Source organism: Oryx dammah, unplaced genomic scaffold (assembly GCF_014754425.2).
Source record: "Oryx dammah isolate SB20612 unplaced genomic scaffold, SCBI_Odam_1.1 HiC_scaffold_20, whole genome shotgun sequence".
Lineage (NCBI taxonomy): Eukaryota > Metazoa > Chordata > Mammalia > Artiodactyla > Bovidae > Oryx > Oryx dammah.
In genome coordinates this window covers 34,454,073-34,474,479 of record NW_024070204.1, presented here as the reverse complement: position 1 = coordinate 34,474,479, position 20,407 = coordinate 34,454,073, and the positions used below count along the sequence as shown (strand labels likewise).

General features: G+C 35.6%; 1 protein-coding gene across 3 annotated transcripts in view; it reads left to right on the top strand.

The window, feature by feature from the left end:
* The first annotated feature begins 237 nt into the window (after nt 1-237).
* NUP155 (nucleoporin 155) overlaps nt 238-20,407 on the top strand; it is a 52,903-nt gene continuing 32,733 nt past the window's right edge. For 2 of the 3 annotated variants that reach the window (XR_005724770.1, XR_005724771.1), the window contains exons 1-12: nt 267-538; nt 3,678-3,815; nt 5,192-5,288; nt 7,043-7,113; nt 10,228-10,320; nt 11,166-11,332; nt 13,047-13,152; nt 13,982-14,055; nt 14,348-14,439; nt 16,367-16,464; nt 16,938-17,090; nt 19,135-19,235. Coding sequence is in view for 1 of the 3 variants with exons in the window: in XM_040262353.1 (XP_040118287.1) it covers nt 382-538; nt 3,678-3,815; nt 5,192-5,288; nt 7,043-7,113; nt 10,228-10,320; nt 11,166-11,332; nt 13,047-13,152; nt 13,982-14,055; nt 14,348-14,439; nt 16,367-16,464; nt 16,938-17,090; nt 19,135-19,235 (1,347 nt within the window). In the remaining 2 variants the exon portion in view is untranslated. Of the gene's footprint in view, nt 539-3,677; nt 3,816-5,191; nt 5,289-7,042; nt 7,114-10,227; nt 10,321-11,165; nt 11,333-13,046; nt 13,153-13,981; nt 14,056-14,347; nt 14,440-16,366; nt 16,465-16,937; nt 17,091-19,134; nt 19,236-20,407 lie in introns of all 3 variants that reach the window. The other variant, XM_040262353.1, reaches the window with a different exon arrangement.

Below are 20,407 nucleotides of genomic sequence, written 5' to 3'. Positions count from 1 at the left end.
CCTCTCCACCCCTCCCTCCTCTCCACCCCTCCCGCCCCTCCCCTTCCCTTGGCCCCACCCCTTTTCCCTTCCACCTCCGTCTCTCTCTTCCTCCAAGACAACACCGACTTCCCCCCGCCTCCCCAAACAGCCACCTCCCTCTCACTTAGCTCCACCCCTAACGTCCACCCACCTCTGTCAAGTTCCCCTTCCCAGCTGCCAAATTAAATGCAAGCTTCAAATTCCCCACCCGATGAACCGGAAGTGCGTCATGCACTGGCGCCGAGGCGCTCGTTTGGCGCGCGCGCTCTATGCTTTGGGGCTGAGCTAGCCTCTTGGGTTTTGTCTTATTTCTCCTTGCTTTTTGACTTTCTTCGGTCGCTGTTGTCTTCGGTTTTCGATATGCCGTCTTCTTTGCTGGGGTCGGCGATGCCGGCCTCCACGTCGGCCGCAGCCCTGCAGGAAGCTTTGGAAAATGCGGGGCGGCTCATCGACCGTCAGTTGCAAGAAGACCGCATGTACCCGGACCTTTCCGAGCTGCTCATGGTGTCTGCTCCAAGTGAGTGATCGTTGCCCAGTCTCAGCCCAAAGGACTCTCATCTGACTCCATAAATAGGTCCCATCCCCAGGGTGAATGGGTGAAGACATCCTGAGATTTAGGGCGCTCGTGTGGGTTGCCATTCCCTTCTCCAGGGGATCTTCCCAACCCAGGACTCAAACCAGGGTCTCCCTCTTTGCAGACACACTCATTACCGTCTGAGCCACAAGAGAAGCCCTAAAGGGGGAAAAGAGCCCATTTTCAATTTTTTCCTTCTCTCGCCCTTCATCACAGGCAATTGAGAGGCTGGGAACGAGGAGCAAGCCCCTATTTGAGGCAGAAAGAGGCAAATATTTTAACCTTAATAAGCTTCTCACTACCTCCAGGTGTTTATCGCTAAGACTGGATGAGGAGGATCACCTGATCCAAGTTTCATCTGTTAATATCTCGTTTCACTATCGGAGTAAAACCGAAGAGCAAACGAAGTTAATTAGGAAATTTACTATGTTCGCTGAAAGATATGTCTTGTTATGTGAAGCGTTCCTGTAATATGAAATGCTGAAGGGTATGAAAAAGAACTACAAGCGGAGTGAAGGAAGGGAACAGGGAAACGAGTGAGGATGGGTGAACAGAGAGGGTAGGGCAGATTTTGTGCCACTAAAAGACAAGTGTCTGTACAATATTCTGTTTAATGGTTTTGAATTAAGGTCAGGCTCCTCAAGGCACATAGAATCACACAAGTTGCTAGAAAAGAAGTGACCCTTGTGTGAGGTGGAAATTGGAGAAAAGTTGAGGAGAGTAAATAAGATAAGCACAAGGTTTTGGCAAGCATGAACCAAGATATTTTAAGCAGGATAATTCCCAGGTGGCTCCATGGTAAAGAATCCACCTGCCAGTGCAGGAGATGAGGGTTTGATCTCTGGGTTGGGCAGATCCTCTGGAGAAGGAACTAGCCACTGGCTACAGTGCTCTTGCTTGAGAAATCCCAGGGACAGAGGAGCCTGGCAGGCTACAGTCAGTGGGATCACAAAGGAGACAGACCGGACTTGGCAACTAAAAAACGACAATATTTGCAATGTAAACCTAAAAGACAGCTCCTGCAGTTTAATAAAATTCATTGACTTAAAATCAGAGAAAAGACAGGAACAAAGCAAGGAGTATTTATTCCTGACAGCTACTCACACGTGGGCTTGTCTTTTAAGAACTGAGTGACCTGTTAGCAGCTCTCATTTTGAACAGCACCACTCCCTTTGACCTTATTTCTGAAAGCAAACTGAAAACAATGCATATCTTCTCGTCTTCTCTTCATATCTCACCCCAGTTCAACCTGTCCACCTTTACATACATCTACCTCTCTAACCAAATCTTTCCTTCTTCCATCCTATTCTTTACATCCTTATTCCAGTTATACTGAATTTAACACATTTACTATAATAAGAAACCCCCTCTTTCATTTTTCATGTATTCGTCATCATTTCTAGACTCTTCTTCTTTTCCTAATAAGCTGTTCTTCCAGGCTCCATTAAATATCGCTTTCTTTCTGTAGGCTTTCGCAATTCCATTTTTTTCCCACTGCCATTTAACACGCACAGTGTTCTACGTGTAATGTATGGCTGAGTCCCTTCACTGTTCACCTGAGGCTATCACAACCTTGTTAATTCGCTACACCCCATTACAAAATGTTTTTGGTGTTCAAAAATAAAAGACTTTTTAAATTAAAAAATAGTGAAGTGTCTCAAAAAATTATATTTTAATATTAAATAGAATGTCTGCAGTTTGCTTCAAAAAATACATTAGGGAAGAAGTGGATAGGACTGATATATATAAAACATGACTGGGCATATTACTGGTAATTTTTGAAGCTGGATACTCAATACATAAGGATTGACTGAATTTGTTCTCTAGTTGTTTAAATTTTTAAATTTTTCATAAAATTATTTTATATGTCATTTCCCCCCGACATCTTTGTACTTTAGAGAGGCAGAAAATAGATGATCAGTCAGATCTAAAACACCTTGTTCAGGACTAGGACGGAATAGACCATCCCACTCCTGCCCTTAGTGTCTGGGCTTTAGAGGAAGAGAAAAGTTGCCAGTTGAGAACACTTTATAGAGTAGTCTGATTCCTTCCCCCCCACCCCCAATAAAATACTGCTTTTGTGGTATTATAGACATACCTCATTTTATTGCTCTGTTTTATTACACTTTGCAGATACCAGATTTTTGGTTTTGTGTTTTTACAATTGGTTTGTGATAGCTCTGCCTTATCAGATGATGGTTAGCATTTTTTAGTAATAGAGTATTTTTTAAGTTAAGGTGTATACATTGTTTTTTTAAAAAAACAATACTGTTGCATGCTTCAGCTTCAATATAGTGTAAACATAACTTACATGCACTGGAAAATCAAAAAACTTAAGAGACTCGCCTTCTAGGGATGTTCATTTTATTGCAGTGGTCTGGAACCAAACCCACAACATTTCTGAAGTGTGCCTGTATTGGTGAAGGGGGTGGGGCTTCCCAGGTGGCTCAGCGGATAAAAAATCCACCTGCAATGACAGGAGACTTGGGTTCGATTTCTTGGTTGGGAAAATCCCCTGGAGGAGGGCGTGACAACCCACTCCAGTCTTCTTGCAGGGAGAATCCCATGGACAGAGGATCCTGGCACGTTACAGTCTATGGGGTTACAGAGTCGGATGCAGCTGAGCATGCACACAGGAGGGGATGGGGGAATGCGTGATGGGAAAAGGCATGGGTTGTTTTTAAGTGGGAAAGGAAATGCTTTTTTTTCCTCAGTCAGTATTTTGTTTGTCCACAGTTGTTTTTATCTGTAAAGCAGTTTTATAATTTTTTTCCCATTTCAGATTAGTAAAATAATAGAAAAACACTATAAATTATTGAACTAACCATTTCTTTTCTTGCAGAGACAAGTCTTTGTTAAAGACTTTTCAGTGTTGAAACCAGGAATTGCACCCCATCTCAACACTAGAATTCCTTAGGCCTCCTTTGTGTCAGATCAGAACTTCTTTTTTCTCCATATACCTTTAGAACCACCAGACACACAATTTTATTTTTGTAGCCTGCAGTACTTCTGCTTGCCCATTTGATGCCCAGTACGTTGTTATTTTAAATAAATGCTTTGTTTCTCATTTTATTTTTTGTAGATAATCCTACTGTTTCTGGCATGTCAGATATGGATTATCCCCTGCAAGGACCTGGCTTGCTGTCAGTACCCAACCTTCCAGACATCAGTTCCATCCGAAGAGTTCCTCTCCCACCTGAACTTGTTGAACAGTTTGGACGTATCCTATTCCTTTGTGTTAACTATTTAAAATATTTAAAAATTAGTGTTCTCATTATTACAGTATTTGTTTTGTGTCTAATTAGTGTTTCGTGTACAAGTTCATGTAAGGATTTTATTTAAAATACTTATAAGTACATGGGTAGTTTGCCATGTGCCTAGAAAAGTTCATAATAAAATTGAATGTTGAAAATTGAGTCACATTTTAATTGTTCAGGGACATTGAGGAGAGTGAATTGTTTACAATTAATTCTGCATTTTTGAATGATGTCTGAAAATACCCCCAAAAAAGCTTTTGGTGTGTTTTCACACTTAGGGGTGTCTTAGTTTATTAGTGATTGCATTTCCAAGGATTATAATAAAAATCTGCACCTAAGGATATAGGAAACTGAAGTACTAATGCCTTCTTCATAGACTGAGAAGTTAGAGGAGATTTCTTATCTTCTAAAAGTAAGATTTTATTTGCTTTTCTTAAACTGTAGCATACCCTATAAAAGGACTATAGAGTTATTTGCTGGGAAGCTTTTATAAAAATCAATCTGTAACTCATGATAAAGACATCAAGATCCTATATAAAAAATTTAAGACTTTCAAAAGTATGTTAATCTATTGAGGGTGAAAGGGTTTCATGCTTCAATATAATGTGACATAGAAAAGAAATGAAAAATTATGGAAAATGTAAAAATAAATAGAAAAATTGAGTAAATAAATAGAGTAAAATCTAATTGATATTTTCCCTTTAATTTTCATTGTCTCTCTGAGACTTAGTAAAATAGTGTTACTAAATATATGATACATCTTATCTTTCACTCTTCTCTTGCTTAGTTTCTTAATATTCTTTAATCCTCTGTTAACATAAAACATATTTCCTTTAATTAGAAAATGATTTTGTTTTCACAGTTGTTTGTCATATAATTACATAAATCTTGGTCTATTTTTCCATTTTTATGAGGATTATATATAGATTGTCACCTAGCTATGACTTTAGCTTACCAAGTGTGTTTTGTTTTTTTATCACTCTCTCATACAGTTGGAAAAACTGGTCCAGTAAAACAGCTTTTAATGTCAGCTCAATATTCCTCAGAATCAATATTTTTTTAAAGTTAGTAATGGCAAAAGACATTTGTTATTTTGTGTATGTTTTAAATGGCAGGTAGCCTATTTAGAAACAATAAATTATAAGTATTTCCGTCATACACTATGGCTTTCATTAAACTCTTTGGAAATAAAGATGTTTCATTTGCTCTTTCTATTGAAGAGTGAGTAGATCATGGTTTTTTAATTATGTGGATATACATGATTTTAAAACAAAATCTTGTGAGACAAGTCTGAGGCAGGGGGGTGGAGTCATCCTTCCTTACATCCGTACCGCCTCAGACATGCAGTGTAACTGCATGATGGGCGTGTTCCCGCCCATCAGTAGAGCCTGGCTCACCATCGACAGTGACATATTCATGTGGAACTACGAAGACGGGTATGTATTTATGGCTGGTTTGCTTTAGCATGATTAGAATTTAAATTATCTTTATTGCAACTAGTAGTCTACTCATTAGAAGCTGCCTGGCTTATCTTTCATCCAAGTCAGTGCTTCTCAGTGTACATAATACCTGGGGATGGGGTTAAAATGTGGATTATGTTCTGGTCATTCTGAGTAAGACCTAGGGATGTGCATTTGTAACAAACTCCCAGGTGATGCTGGGGATCTGGGTACCACTCTGAGTAGGAGTCTGTTTCCCAAACTGATACCTTGTAGTAAAGATAGTCTATCAGTGATTTTTTTTGAGATGGGTTATATTTTTTTTTTTTTTTTTTTTTTTTGACATTTTGAAAGACCTGTTTTCCCTGCATATCTATGTGGAGGGGCAGGATGTTAGTTTATCTTAGCAGTTGTGTTGTTGTTCTGTGGGCTTGACCTTGTGTAAATTAAATGTATATAAAAGGGTCTGAGTGAAGCCCCAAAAGCATTCTTAAAGTTTATTGATCTGCATTTTTTTTTTTTGGCTGTGCTGGGTCTATTGCTTCAAAGGCCTTTTCTTTAGTTGCGGGGAATGGGGCCTTCTTTAGTTACAGTATGCGGGGTTCTCATTGCAGTGGCTTCTCTTGTTGCAGAGCACAGGCTCTGGTGCATGTGGGTGGCAGTAATTGCCACTCCCAGGCTCAGAGCACAGGCTCAATCATTGTGGCGCATGGGCTTTATTGCTCCATGGCGTGTGCGGTCTTCCCAGATGAGGGATCAAACCTGTGTCTCCTGCATTGGCTGATGGATTCTTTACCACTGAGCCACCAGGAAAGCCCTGATCTGACTTTTACTCTTGGCTACTTGGGAAAAATTTTTGTCTTCCGTTTCTCCATCACATTATCTTTAGGTGAAAGACAAGATAACCAGAGAAAGTTCTTTATATATAGCTGTTATTCTTGCTCCTAAGTAATGTACTTGCTAGAAACACACATACAGTGTCATTGAATCAAAACTGATACTACTTGAGAACTTACAAGTTAACCAATTTTGTTGGATGGGTTTTTTTTCTTCCTTAATTTAAACTTTTCCTAGCTATTTTTATTGTTGAAATGGTATATGTCATAATAGCAGTGATATAATATTGTGATGATTCTTCATGTATCATGCATGTTGCCCCAGTTTGCTGTATTACACATACGTATTCATTTTTGCACTAAAGAATAGAACCTCTTAATTTAGGCATTGATCTCTTCAAGAAAATCTAAAAAAAAAAATTACGAAATATATAGATGTGAGAATAATTTAGTTAAAGAGGGTTTTCATGTTAATGAAAATTTTTATATTTCTGTTGACATCTAACATACCCATTTAACAACTACATTAAGCTTATCATGGATCAGATACCATTGATACCATTTGAACAGTATTGAATAAGATAAGCGTAGTCCCTGCCCACATGGAAAGTGTGGTTCAGCCTTACTGTATATTCTTCTGAGAGGGTCTTCTTGCCCCTGCCACAGCAGTAGATTGCTGTTACTGGAGACTTGCAAACCTGGGGAGGATATTTGGAGTGGAAACCAGCATTCCCCCTTTTCATGGTTTATGTGTAGCTTTAGGCAGACCTTGTGCCTAGCTCTTGACACTGAAACAGTTCTGTTTGCTGGTTCTGTAGTCTTTTTTGTATATGTATACATTCTATAGTTTTAAAGAGTATTATAAGATAAAAGCTTTTCTTTATGTATAACGTGTTTTTCTTCTAATATTGACAGAGGAGACCTTGCCTATTTTGATGGGCTTAGTGAGACTATTCTTGCTGTGGGGCTTGTGAAACCAAAACCTGGTAAGAATTAAAAACAGAAAGATGAAATTATGTTTGTATATCCTTGGATTCCAAATGTTTTAGGACTGTTGGAGATCATATTTTAGGTACTAAATTTCCTGTTGAAGTTTTGTTCTGAATTACTTCTAATTAGAAATATAAAAAGTGATTAGGAATATTTAACAGTTTACTCACTTTATAGTATAAGTGAGTATGCCTTCAAAATTGTTAAATTCTTCAGTTTTATCTTGCGTTTTGTTAGTCTTTCTTGATTTACCTGAAGGTTTTTTCATTATACATTTTTCAATAATTCCTGAATATAATGTAAAAACCGTTTTTAGTCTGTGTATTTTTTTTAGTCCTGGTAGCCCATGGACATGAGAACAGAGTACAGAATAAATCCTAAGAGAATTCACAAGCATTGTTTAACCTAAAACAGATTTCGTCTTCAGAACACTAGGTGTTTTATCATGGCTACTGACAAGCAGAATTGATTGATTTAAATTTAATATACATCTCTTTAAAATACATCTCCCTACAGAAGGAAATAATAGATGAGATTTACATGTTTACAAGACCCTAGTAGGAATTTTTGAAGTGTAGTCATTTGAAATATAGCCATTTTGAAATTATACTAATTCACGTAAATATGAACGTGCAGTTTGATGCACTGTTTTTATGTGATTGCATTGGACGTGTATTTCCCTTACATAGAATTTTATAGCAGCCTTTACTGTGCTCTATGTTTCTGTATTTTGTTTCTTCATTGAAAAGCTTGTTCATATGAAAGTCAACAGCTATTCCTGCCCTCTATCTTAATAAATACTAATTGTCCATCTTAAAACAAATGGTTAAACTTTGTTCTACTCAAATGTAATTTTCAGTACAAAATTGAAATGGGATGGTCTTTGATATGACAATAAAGGTGTTATCTTTGATAAATTTTCATAAATTTCAAGCTCCTTTAAATCAAATTCTGAAATACTGGGTATATTTTGAAGTCATTAAGTAAACAGTCTGTCCTTCAGCTTTATTGATGTGAATATTGAAACACAAAATTGTGACCTTTGTCCCCCTTGGTATTCATCAGTGAAAGTAAAACCAAGTGATGGTAGAGGCTTTGTTATGTTTTCTTATATTTAATACCCAAACAAACACATATACAGAGATGTCCATTATCATAATATAAGATACATTTGCTTTTATTCTTATCAGTGACACACTAATTTTTCGATATTATATTATTCAGTTCACTTCAGTTCAGTCGCTCAGTCGTGTCTAACTCTTTGCGACCTCGTGAATCACAGCACGCCAGGCCTCCCTGTCCATCACCAACTCCCGGAGTTCACTCATACTCATGTCCATCGAGTTGGTGATGCCATCCAGCCAGTGATGCCATCCAGCCATCTCATCCTCTCTCGTCCCCTTCTTCTGCCCCCAATCCCTCCCAACATCAGGGTCTTTTCAAATGAGTCAACTCTTTGCATGAGGTGGCCAGAGTATTGGAGTTTCAGCTTCAGCATCGCTCCTTCCAAAGAACACCCAGGACTGATCTCCTTTAGGATGAACTGGTTGGATCTCCTTGCAGTCCAAGGGAGTCTCAAGAGTCTTCTCCAACACCACAGTTCAAACGCATCAATTCTTCAGCCCTCAGCTTTCTTCACTGTCCAACTCTCACATCCATACATGACCACTGGAAAAACCATAGCCTTGACTAGACAGACCTTTGTTGGCAAAGTGATATCTCTGCTTTTGAATATGCTGTCTAGGTTGGTCATAACTGTTCTTCCAAGGAGTAAGCGTCTTTTAATTTCCTGGCTGCAGTCACCATCTGCAGTGATTTTGGAGCCCCCCAAAATAAAGTTTGACACTATTTCCACTGTTTCCCCATCTATTTCCCGTGAAGTGATGGGACCAGATGCCATGGTCTTCGTTTTCTGAATGTTGAGCTTTAAGCCAACTTTTTCACTCTCCTCTTTCACTTGCATCAAGAGGCTCTATAGTTCTTCACTTTCTGCTATACGGATGGTGTCATCTGCATATCTGAGGTGATTGATATTTTTCCCGGCAATCTTGATTCCAGCTTGTACTTCCTCCAGCCCAGCATTTCTCATGATGTACTCTGCATATAAGTTAAATAAGCAGGGTAACAATATACGGCCTTGACGTACTCCTTTTCCTATTTGGAACCAGTCTGTTCCATGTCCAGTTCTAACTGTTGCTTCCTGACCTGCATATAGGTTTCTCAAGAGGCAGGTCAGGTGGTCTGGTATTCCCATCTCTGGAGAGTGATAATTACACATACCATTTCATACCACTCCAGACTTTTAAAATTTAAACAGTAGTTTAGCATGAATTAACATTTTAATATTTTATGCTTGGTTTAATGCCTTCTCTGAATCTGTGAATTTATCTGGCTGTGATACTGAAACTTACTTGATCTATAAACTCATTTCTGTGTCTATGAATTTGATTATTCCATGAACTTCATATGGGTGGAATTATGTAGTATTATCTTTTGTAACTGGCTTGTTTCACTTAGTATGATGTCCTCAAGGTTCATCACTATTGGAGCATATGTCAGAATTTCCTTTTTACGGCCCAGTAGTATTCCAATATATATACGTACTACATTTTGTTTATCCATTTATCAATTGACAGTCACTTGAGTTGTTTTCACCATTTGGGTTTTGTGAATAGTGCTATGAACATAAATATAGAAGCAGAAATTTTTAATTTTAATAAACCTAAACTGTTTTATAATGTAACCCTCATTTGCTGCTGCTGCTAAGTCGCTTCAGTCGTGTCCGACTTCTGTGTGACCCTGTGGATGGCAGCCCACCAGGCTCCCCCGTCCCTGGGACCCTTATTTAAATATCATTAAATACTCTAGTGTTTGTTTCTAAGTTTTTTTTTTTTATTACTATTTGCTTATTTAAATGATCACAGTAATGTTTTAGCATCAAAATTAAATTAGATTTACACCTTTCATATACTAGTTAATCTATTGTGTTATTTCGTCACTGAATTGTGTCCCATTCTTTGCTCATATTAAAAGTAACCATATTCTGTTAATACTTAAATGTTGGGTATTTTCCAGAAAATAGTCCCTAACTCATGTTTACTTTATCTTAGGCATCTTTCAACCTCATGTACGACACCTCCTGGTTTTGGCCACCCCTGTGGATATAGTGATTCTTGGACTCAGCTATACTAATTTGCAAACAGGTATAGCAACTCACATGTTGTGTTTTTTAAATAAAAATATGTTGCCCAATTTAATATTATAATTGACATTTAATTTTTTTTCAGTAAGTTAACATTCTGAGCTATTTGCTCTTAGGAAAATAATACTTTCCTATAGATATAATATCTTTCAGATTAGTAACTCCACAAAAAAATTATTTTGGATTATTTGCCGTGTTAATGTATCTTTCTAAAATGTCCAATATAAAAGAAAGGTAATAGAAGAGAAATAGTTGCCACTAGTAATTTTTCAATAACTCCTTCAATTTCTTTTTTTTTTTAATTTAAGTGGCCATTTTAACATATGGAACACAGAAATATACTTTATTCTTTCCCTTAAAGTAAGATGCTATCAATTAATTTATTGCAAAAACATTCAGTGGTTTCTTTTGCATTCTAGTTACATTTTAGGTAAAATAATGTTGAATTTCAGAGACTCCAATGAATGAATATTGGGAGGTTAAGCAATTAAAAAAATAATTAAATGATTATTACTGCCATATCCCTAGCCTTGTTTTTTTTTTTTTTTGCAAAATTTAATACTTTGGTTTATTTTTTTGTTTGATGTTTTACTATGTTTTCTATATATATGCTATGTATTTTATATATGGTATATATACATACTGAAGATTGTATTTTAACAAGAATCATAAAATTGTTTATATCAGACTATAGTAATTTTAAAATGTACATTTTACATACATTTTTGAAGTTTTTTAGCATATCGTGAACTCAGTAAAAATATTAATTCTGAAGACAATACACTGATTGTGTGAAACTTTTAGAGTTTGTAAAGTGATTCCTATATTCTCCCTTTAAAAAAATAGGTTCTGGAGTTCTCAATGACAGTATGTGTGGTGGAATGCAGTTGCTTCCAGATCCCTTATATTCTCTTCCTACTGATAATACCTACCTTTTAACAATAACTTCCACTGATAATGGCAGAATTTTCTTGGCTGGAAAGGATGGCTGTTTATATGAAGTAGCATATCAAGTAAGTCTGGCATTTATTTTAAACATTTTTTTTCACTCCCTCTTGATGGGGTATGGATTGATAAGCTTTTGTCTTTATTTTCTAATTATATAAGTACATTAATATATTCTTATGGAAAGTGGTCAAACATACAGTTTAAGTTGTAGTCCTTCACGGCTACACTCTACCTATAAAACCCAGTCCTCTCCCCAGAGGTAACAGCCATTATTAATTCTTTATATGTTTTTGTAGAACATGATATATAAGATCTTTGAGTACTAGAGTGGGTTGGCATTGCCTTCTCTGTTTGAATACCTATAAATATGTTTTTAAATATCTATGCGTATGTATTTGTGTGTATACACACGTACAAACATATATGTACTTCTGTATATGTTTTTACTTGGATTATTGCTTATGTTTTGTTTCATAATTGACATTTTTCTTTTTTTCTTTGTTGTTTTTTTGCCAAGTCACATGGCTTGCGGGATCTTAGTTCCCCAGTCAGGGAGTAAAACCAACCCCAGGAGTCAAAGTGCCCAAGTTCTAACTACTGCCCTGCCAGGGAATTCCCCATAATTGGCTTTTTTCATTTAATTTTGTCTTGAAAGTCTTTCCTTGTCAGTATCCGGTAGATAGAGAGATGTTACCCTTTGTGATTGGTGCATGATTGTCCATAAAGTGAATGTACATGATTTATTTAACAGCTCTTTTCTTGATGGACTTCTAGGTTTTTTTTTACATGTTTCACAAATAATGATATAATAAGTGTTCTTCTGCAACCCTCCTTGAACAGATGTGTAGATATTTTCTGGTGTAGAGACTTAGAATTCTGATAGTTGTGTTGTCATGTATATGTATTTCAACTTTTATGTTTTCCTTATTCCCTGTTAGGAGTTGTAGACTGACTGTATCCCTTTCCCTTCTCTCCTCACTGTAACACTGGTATTTTCAAACTTACTAACTTTGACCTATCAGAAGAAAATTGTGTTTTTATTACTAGCTGGGTTGAGCATTTTTTCATGTGTTTTTGATCATTTGTGTTCTCTCTACTCTGAAATGTCTTTGCTGCAGTTGCTTTTCCACCCCCCCTTTAACTATATTGTCGCCTTTTTCATAAGTTAAAGGGTAGGAAACTGACATGACAAATGTTCTCATAGTCATACAGCTAATTCATGGCAGAGATAGGATTAGAACTGAGGTTAGTTTTTTATGTTACATTGTATCTCTTCCTTACCCAATTTCTCTTGGTTTTGTTCACTTTACAGAAGAGTTCTGTTACAGATTTAAGGATGGCAAAACTCGATGACTGAGGGGCTGGCTGTAGATTATGGTGGTGGTGGCTACTGTTTTTAAAATTTCCATTTAGCAGTAGTGGGAAGAGATAAAAATACCTCTATCCTATGTACTTTTGACCCTTATTAACTATGGCTATTATTTCCTTGCTTGCTTTCAAATAGAAACTTTTAAGATAAAGTGAATTTACTAACATGGCAGTGTTGAGGTTGCTGGAATAGACATAGCTGCTTTAATTGAGAGCAGTGATTTTAGTTAAATACATTTAAAAATTTTTAATTACAGGACTAAGCTCAGTACTTACTTTGAGTAGTATGTCTTTATTTACAGTTATTGGCATTTCACTAAGGTTTGAGAATGCTTGTAAACGGGTATACTGTTGCTGTGATGGGGGTACCTACCTACATTTACAAGTCTTCTTGCATTTTTATCTTTTAAGGCAGAAGCAGGTTGGTTTAGCCAGAGATGTAGGAAGATAAACCACTCAAAGAGCCCACTTTCTTTCCTTGTTCCTTCATTACTACAGTTCACATTCTCAGAAGATGGTAAGTAGAAAATAAATTTGGCAAACAAAAAATTTTAACAAATTACTGACCTAACATTTTCTTAAAGAAATTCTCAATCTTAATTGAAACAGCCCTTATTAAATAGAGTTTGTTGTATATTTATATGGTCTTTTAAAGGGGAGAAGGGATGATAAAACATAGAGACAGCATGAATTTTATTCCCAAATTCCTATAAATGTAGCACCTTCGAACATGTGTCTACTACAGCTATGTGTACTTAAACCAAACATAACTCTTTCTCTATGTGAGACAGTTAAACATTCCGACATTTAATACATGTTTTGCCCCTCTAAAAGAAATTCCCAGCAGAAAATGAATATATCTGAGTTTTTAATGAGATATAGTCAGGTAAAGTAATTTTAAAATGCTTCAGTAAGGTAAGATAAAAGCACCTAAAAATGTTAATATGATTGAATTTTTAAATTATTTTGAACAATGATATATTAGAAATTTCTGGAAGGAATAGACCAGGTAGAACTATTTTACTTGTTTTTAGCATATAGTAAACTAAATGTTCATTAAATGTTTGTTAAAGGAAGGAGTAATTTGAAACCGGGTTTTGGTTTGGCTTAAAAACTTAATTTAGAAGACAGAAAAACTTATTTATGATGCTGTTAGCCCAGTCACAGTATTTGATATTTGCCTTTTTTTTTTTTCATATGATGTCTAACCTAAATGCTTCCTAGCTTTGTTCTGGTGTAACTTTCCTAAGACTTAGCTACAAAACAGCAGTTTTAATTTGCTGTAAGCAGCTACTCTGTTTGATTTGTTAATTACTGGGTTTTTTTTTTTTTTCATTTTATTTTAGATCCAATTGTTCAAATTGCAGTTGATAATTCAAGAAATATTTTATATACACGATCTGAGAAAGGAGTCATACAGGTAAGATTAATATTTTGCCAGCATATAAAAGCGGAAGAACATCCCTGTTTTTAAGAAAGAAGACCTAGTCACTCTTGGCTTTGCTTATGAAGTGTGTGCTTTAAAAAAAAAATCCCAAACCACTTCTTAGGGCACTAATTTTATGAAATTGTAAATCTCTGAATGTTTTCCTACCTAGATGAAGTAGCAGAATTAAAGGATTTCTAAAAAGGAAAAGTTTATTTAAAAGATCATTTGTAAAATGTATGTAGTTTATAATCATGTTTAAGTGGGTTTAATTTTTTATTCACAGGTGTATGATTTGGGCCATGATGGACAAGGAATGAACAGAGTTGCTTCAGTGTCACAGAATTCTATTGTCTCTGCTGCTGGTAATATTGCTAGGTAATATGTAACTTATTGTCAGACATTTTATTTGTGGGCATAACTATATTAGTTATATGCAGTATACTAAAACTACTCCCTCTTCAAAATATCTCTAGAAGGTAAGGAATGTGGGAGGAAATGACATTCTATTTTATGTTTGAAACAGTTCTTAGAGATGCTTCCTTTTGTTCTTAAGTTGGATGGTTTGAAACATAAGGTGGACTGGTTTTTCAGTGAAAAGAATACCTTGACCTGTGTTTTTCCTTGGAGTTTTAAATTATGTTCTGAATGGTCTGTGCAGGCATTACAGATACTATGACTAGAAAACCAGAAATCTCAAAGTGTTTCCCTGTATGTAAATACTCCACCCTTTTAACACATCTACATAGTAGTTTTGTTGGTCTGATAAGTGACACATGTACCATTTGGGAACACAGAATTTCAGAATTGTATTATACCCACTGTCTTCTTGGGGAAATTGAAACTAAGAGCCGTTACAATTTGCCTGAGGTCTAAACTCCTAAATAAGTGCTGGGACCCAGCCTAAAAGCCAAGTCTTCAGACACTGTACTCTGCTGTTTGCACATGTCACAACTGACTTAGCAGCAATTTTCTTCACGTAACACCTCCCTTTTCAGCTTCTGTTGTCTGTGTGTCTGGGTCACTGCTGCGGTCAGATAGCCTAGTGATAGCATGTTTTCTTTGCTCTTCAATGACCAAGAAATTCTTTAGGCAGACAATTTAAAAGGAAGAGTTTCCTTTTTTTCCTCCCAGTTTTTTTGGGGGAGAGTTTTTCAAATTCACAGAAAAATGAAAAAAAATGCATGATAAACACTGATATACCCTTTATCTAAATGTACCAGCTGTTAACATTTTGCTTAATTTGCTCACTGTTTTCACCTATATGGGGGCTTCCCAGGTAGCACTAGTAGTAAAGAACCCACATGCCAATGCAGGAGACGCAAGTTCAATCCTTGGGTGAGGAAGATCCCCTGGAGGAGGAAATGGAAACCCACTCCAGTATTCTTGCCTGGAGAGTCCCATGGGCAGAGGAGCCGGGTGGACTACAGTCCATTGGGTTACAAAGAGTCAGATAGGACTGAGCGTGTGCACACACACACAAACACACACATACACATGACCTATATGCCTTTCATCCTTAGCTCCTTCACTTTCCATATCCTAAGCTCTTATATACTGTATTACCATTATCACATCTAAAAAATGAATAATTTTATAATGTTCTAATTGTATAGTCCATATTAAAATTGTCTCCCACATCTTTCATAGCTGTTTTTCTTTACATTTTTCTCCACATTCAGTCATAGCTCGTGAGCTACATTCGTCATTAGTTTGTCTCTTTAATATAAAACAGACGTCTTACTGCCCTTTTCAAATGTTAACATTTAGGAGGGAGGGACGGGAAAGTTATTAGTAGCATATCCCAGTTTCTGAATCTGTCTTATTTTCCCCTTGTTTATAGATTCAGGGTAATAGTGTTTTAACTAGTATTACATGATGTGAACTTCATAGAGCATTACATTGAGGCACAGAATACCAGTTTGGTTTTTTTTTTTCCAATTTTCCTATTGATTGATTAACACTTGATTAAGATGGTATTCACCAGAGCTCTCCATTATAAAGGTTCACTTGTTCCCCTTTGCAGTGATATTTTAATGCTCTAAGAACAACTTGTTGAACCACTTACCCAGTGGACTTAGCCTTCTCTTATGGTCTTTGAAAAAAGGATCACTCTTAACATTGTTAGTATGAAAAACACAGAATTGAGGGTTTTTGTTAGTTCTTGCTGCTGTTGCATTGCTTTCTAAAAACTAGTCTTAAACTATTTTAGCATATTTAAACATGTAAGAATCCTGGTGGAATGTGTTCCTGGTAATTTAGTAGATACATTTAAAACATAAAGTTCAGCTTTTCTTTCTTCTAGGACCATAGATCGTTCTGTTTTTAAACCAATTGTTCAAATAGCAGTGATTGAAAACTCCGAATCACTGGACTGTCAGTTACTGGCTGTCACACATGCAGGTATGTTGTTTTATTTATTTGTATGCTATTACTGTGATAACTTTACAATCTTCAGGTTTGGAAATGTATGACTGGAAATGTGTTTCTATTTCTGTATCAGTTTTGTCAAGCAATATTAATAATGCATAAAATGAAGGCTTTTGAAAAATCAGAAGATTCCTCAGGCTCTGTCTTCTGATTTTATGGATGTAAAACCAGGCCTGAAAGGTAAAGTGGCTAATACTTAGTGACAGAGTCTGGTCTTAAAGTTGTAGACTCTTTCTGGTGAAATGTGTTGATTTATCTCCCAGTTCGAAGTGGTGTTGTCTTAGAAACCACTCCAGCTAGTAGAATGCTTGGTGATTTAAGATCAGTCAGGAAAATGAGATCTGACTTTAACAGAATTCTATTTGTCTGTGGAGTTGTTTCAATACCATGTGTACCTTGCATCTTTTATTTCCTGTTAATGATGGATAATTTTATTCCATGATCAGGTGTAAGGCTGTATTTCAGCACTTGTCCATTCAGACAGCCATCGGCACGACCAAATACATTGACACTGGTCCACGTCCGCCTACCTCCTGGATTCTCTGCATCTTCAACTGTGGAAAAGCCTTCAAAAGTACATAAAGCTCTTTATAGTAAAGGTAAATTCTGAAATACTGTCAGATGGAGTATTAGATGCTTAAAGTTTTTAGAATTAGATTGCCTTGTGAGGCATTTGAAAATAAGGAAACTTCCAATAAAATTCAGAAAATTTTGGATTTTTTTTATCCAGTTTTTGTATCTGTTTTTTTAATTAGCTTTTATTTCAAATTTTATCAATGTCCATTTTTTCATTGACATATGACATTCATATATATATATATGTATACACACACTGTAGTTTTTAATATTTAAGTACTTTTTAAGTTGTTTGGAACTTTAAAAGTACTTGTATATGAACTCACTGGTCAAAATCAGTGTTATATCCATTGTAACAGACTTTGAACTTTGTTTTTTGAGGATGGTTAGGAAAACTTGAATGACTTTTCTGATACCATTTTTCCATATCTTCATGGATATGGAGAATTTTGCATCCAGGAATATGAAATTTTGATGATGAACTCTTGGATTCATAATTAACTTTAAAAAATGAGATTCTAGTTAAACATCAAAACTAGAAAAACCTGTGTGTGCTTTTCTCCAATGTGAGAAAGCATTTGTTAGTTTATTTTGATTTTATAATAATTTTAAAGCCTTTTTTTATACTTATTCTACTGTGTCTTCTAATATTTTATTTTTTCAACACCCAAATGAAACTTGCCTTTACAAATGGAATTTTTTCAAATATATTGTAACATGCAGCTTCATAGCATATTATTGAAATACAGTTTTTACATACCATAAAATTGAGCCTTTTAAAGTGTACATTCTGATAGGGTTTAGATTATTCACAGAGTTGTATAACCATCACTATTATCTAATTTCAGAATGTTTTCATCACTCCTAATGTTTCATCATTAGCAGTCACTCTGCTGCTAATGGGTAAAGAGTTCCTAATAAGAAGTCCTTTTGCCATCCTTATGCCAATATCCCACTGTGATTACTATTGCTTTGTCATAAGTTTAAAAATTCCCATTTCAACATTTTTTTTTTCAAGATTCTTTTGACTATTCTAGAACTCTTTCTCATAAATATTTTAGAATCAGTCTGTCAATTCTGCAACTAAAAAAAAGCAGATGGGATTTTGATTGTTGAAAATACAGATCAATTTGGGGGGTATTCCCATCCTATAAATATTGCCTTCAAATCCATAAATGTGGGATATCTTTCTATTATACCCGCTTTAATTTTTTATAGTAATGTGTAAGAAACTATACAAATTTTGCACTTCTTCAGTGTATTTTAAAGTATTATTTTTGATGCCATCATAAACAGAATTAAGTTTTAAAGCTAGAAATCTATTGAGGGAAAATGTGGTTTCAGTTATGTGCATGATACAATCAAATTTCAGTTTTTCAAACCTTATACACTAATTTTAAGAAAACATTTTCTTGCTACTTGATATAAACTGTTCTCAATTTTTTACAAGGTAGTTACATAGCTTAATAATTAAGTAGGATCCCATCACCTATAGTCAGCCAGTGGACTCAAGATTAATATCACTAAACTCAGAATGAAGGGAGCGAATTAGTGGGTGGAATTGGAACTGAGCTTAGAAAAGCATATTTCAAAACCAAACTATAATGTCAGCTAATATTGCTTAGATTATTCTTTCATAGTACATTTATCTCTGCCATTCCACTAGTAACTTCATCATTTTTATTCATGGAGTATTTGAATTAACCAGTACATGATTTTGAATATTACATACCATTGATTGTAAGTCAACAATTTTTTATGTACTAAATACTTTTAAAAAATATAATTAATAAGCTTATTGTAAACATATACTAACTTTAGAAATGTACAAATAAGTTGTATTTATCTGAAAAAAATGTTTACAGTCTAGAACATTTAGTGATGCTACCCTAGCACTGATTATATGTCCTTTTAGAGGATTTATTTTTTGTTTATTTTGTAACTTATTTACTTATAAAGATTTATATATATATTTATGTATCCATACTAATGTTACTAACGTTGTTACGATTATTGTGGAGGTGTATTTGACATCCTATAATGAGATTTTATGTATTAAACTTTTAGGTATTCTGCTGATGGCAGCCTCAGAAAATGAAGATAATGATATTTTGTGGTGTGTCAACCATGATACATTTCCTTTCCAAAAGCCAATGATGGAAACTCAGGTGAGTTATCTTGAGAGACTTTAAAGAATGTTTTACATAATTTTAAATGAAAAACAAAATTGTGAGAAGCTTTATCTTTTAATTCATTACTGTTTGCTTCTAATAATCTTATATGATTAGCAGTCTTACTGAAAAGAAGTATATACTGTTAGTTCTTTGTTTTTCCTAAGATGAGGTCAGTATGGTACTCAGTAAAAAAATCTTTAAAGAAAACATTGGAACCCATTTAGAATATTTTTATAAGGTACCTGAAAATACCTACATCTTTCTGAAATTATCTTTGTCCCATTTGAATATATTATATTTTTAGTTATTATGTGACCATCTATTTTAGTTATGACTTAGAATTTTATTCTTATGATCTCTTTAATTGTAGTTCCATCTAAATATTTAATTTTTTTCTTTTAATTATAGAAAATTTCAAACATTCAAAAATAGAATGGTAAACTGAACCCCACATTAAGGAATTACCCCTTCACTCCATCTTGTTTGATCTCTTTTTCCCACATATACAAATGTATATACACAAACACATAATTGTGTTTTAAAAGTAAATATTAGCACATACTCCATGAAGTCAATGGAGAGGTCCTGGGAGAAAGATGTGGCCCTGCCTATCCTGGCCCAGCCCCACACCTGGGCCACTCATCCCAGCCCAGAAGGTGCTGAGAAGAGGCCAGAGATGCTCACTCCTCTGAGTGTCCCCTGTTCCACTTCCATCTGTCCTCCTAGATGACCTTGCATAGCTCTTGTAACCTGCACCTGGAGGCTGCTGATCAAAGCAGATCAACCAACCCCCACTAGGGTCTGAATGTCTGAGAGTCTTTTTGGAGCCATCTCTTTATAGGCATTTAGGCTCTAGTTGTCACTGGCTGCTTTTGGTTATTCTCAAACTGAATCCTTTTGTCAGGGGAAGTGGGAAAAGGTGTCGATGGCTGGAGGAAGACCACAATCCTGGGAAGGGGCAACATGGTTTGAATGGGCTCTTCCAAGTTTCTGATGTGGCCTAAGCAACTGGGGTAAAGGCAAGTAGGAATAGAGACAAGGAGCACCTTTCTCAAATTCTTTTCTTTATCTTTTAGGGTTTACTGAGCACATAGTGTATGCCTCATTCTGTGATAGACTGTAAGGATTCAGAACTCAGGAAGATATAAACCCTGTCTTGATGGGAG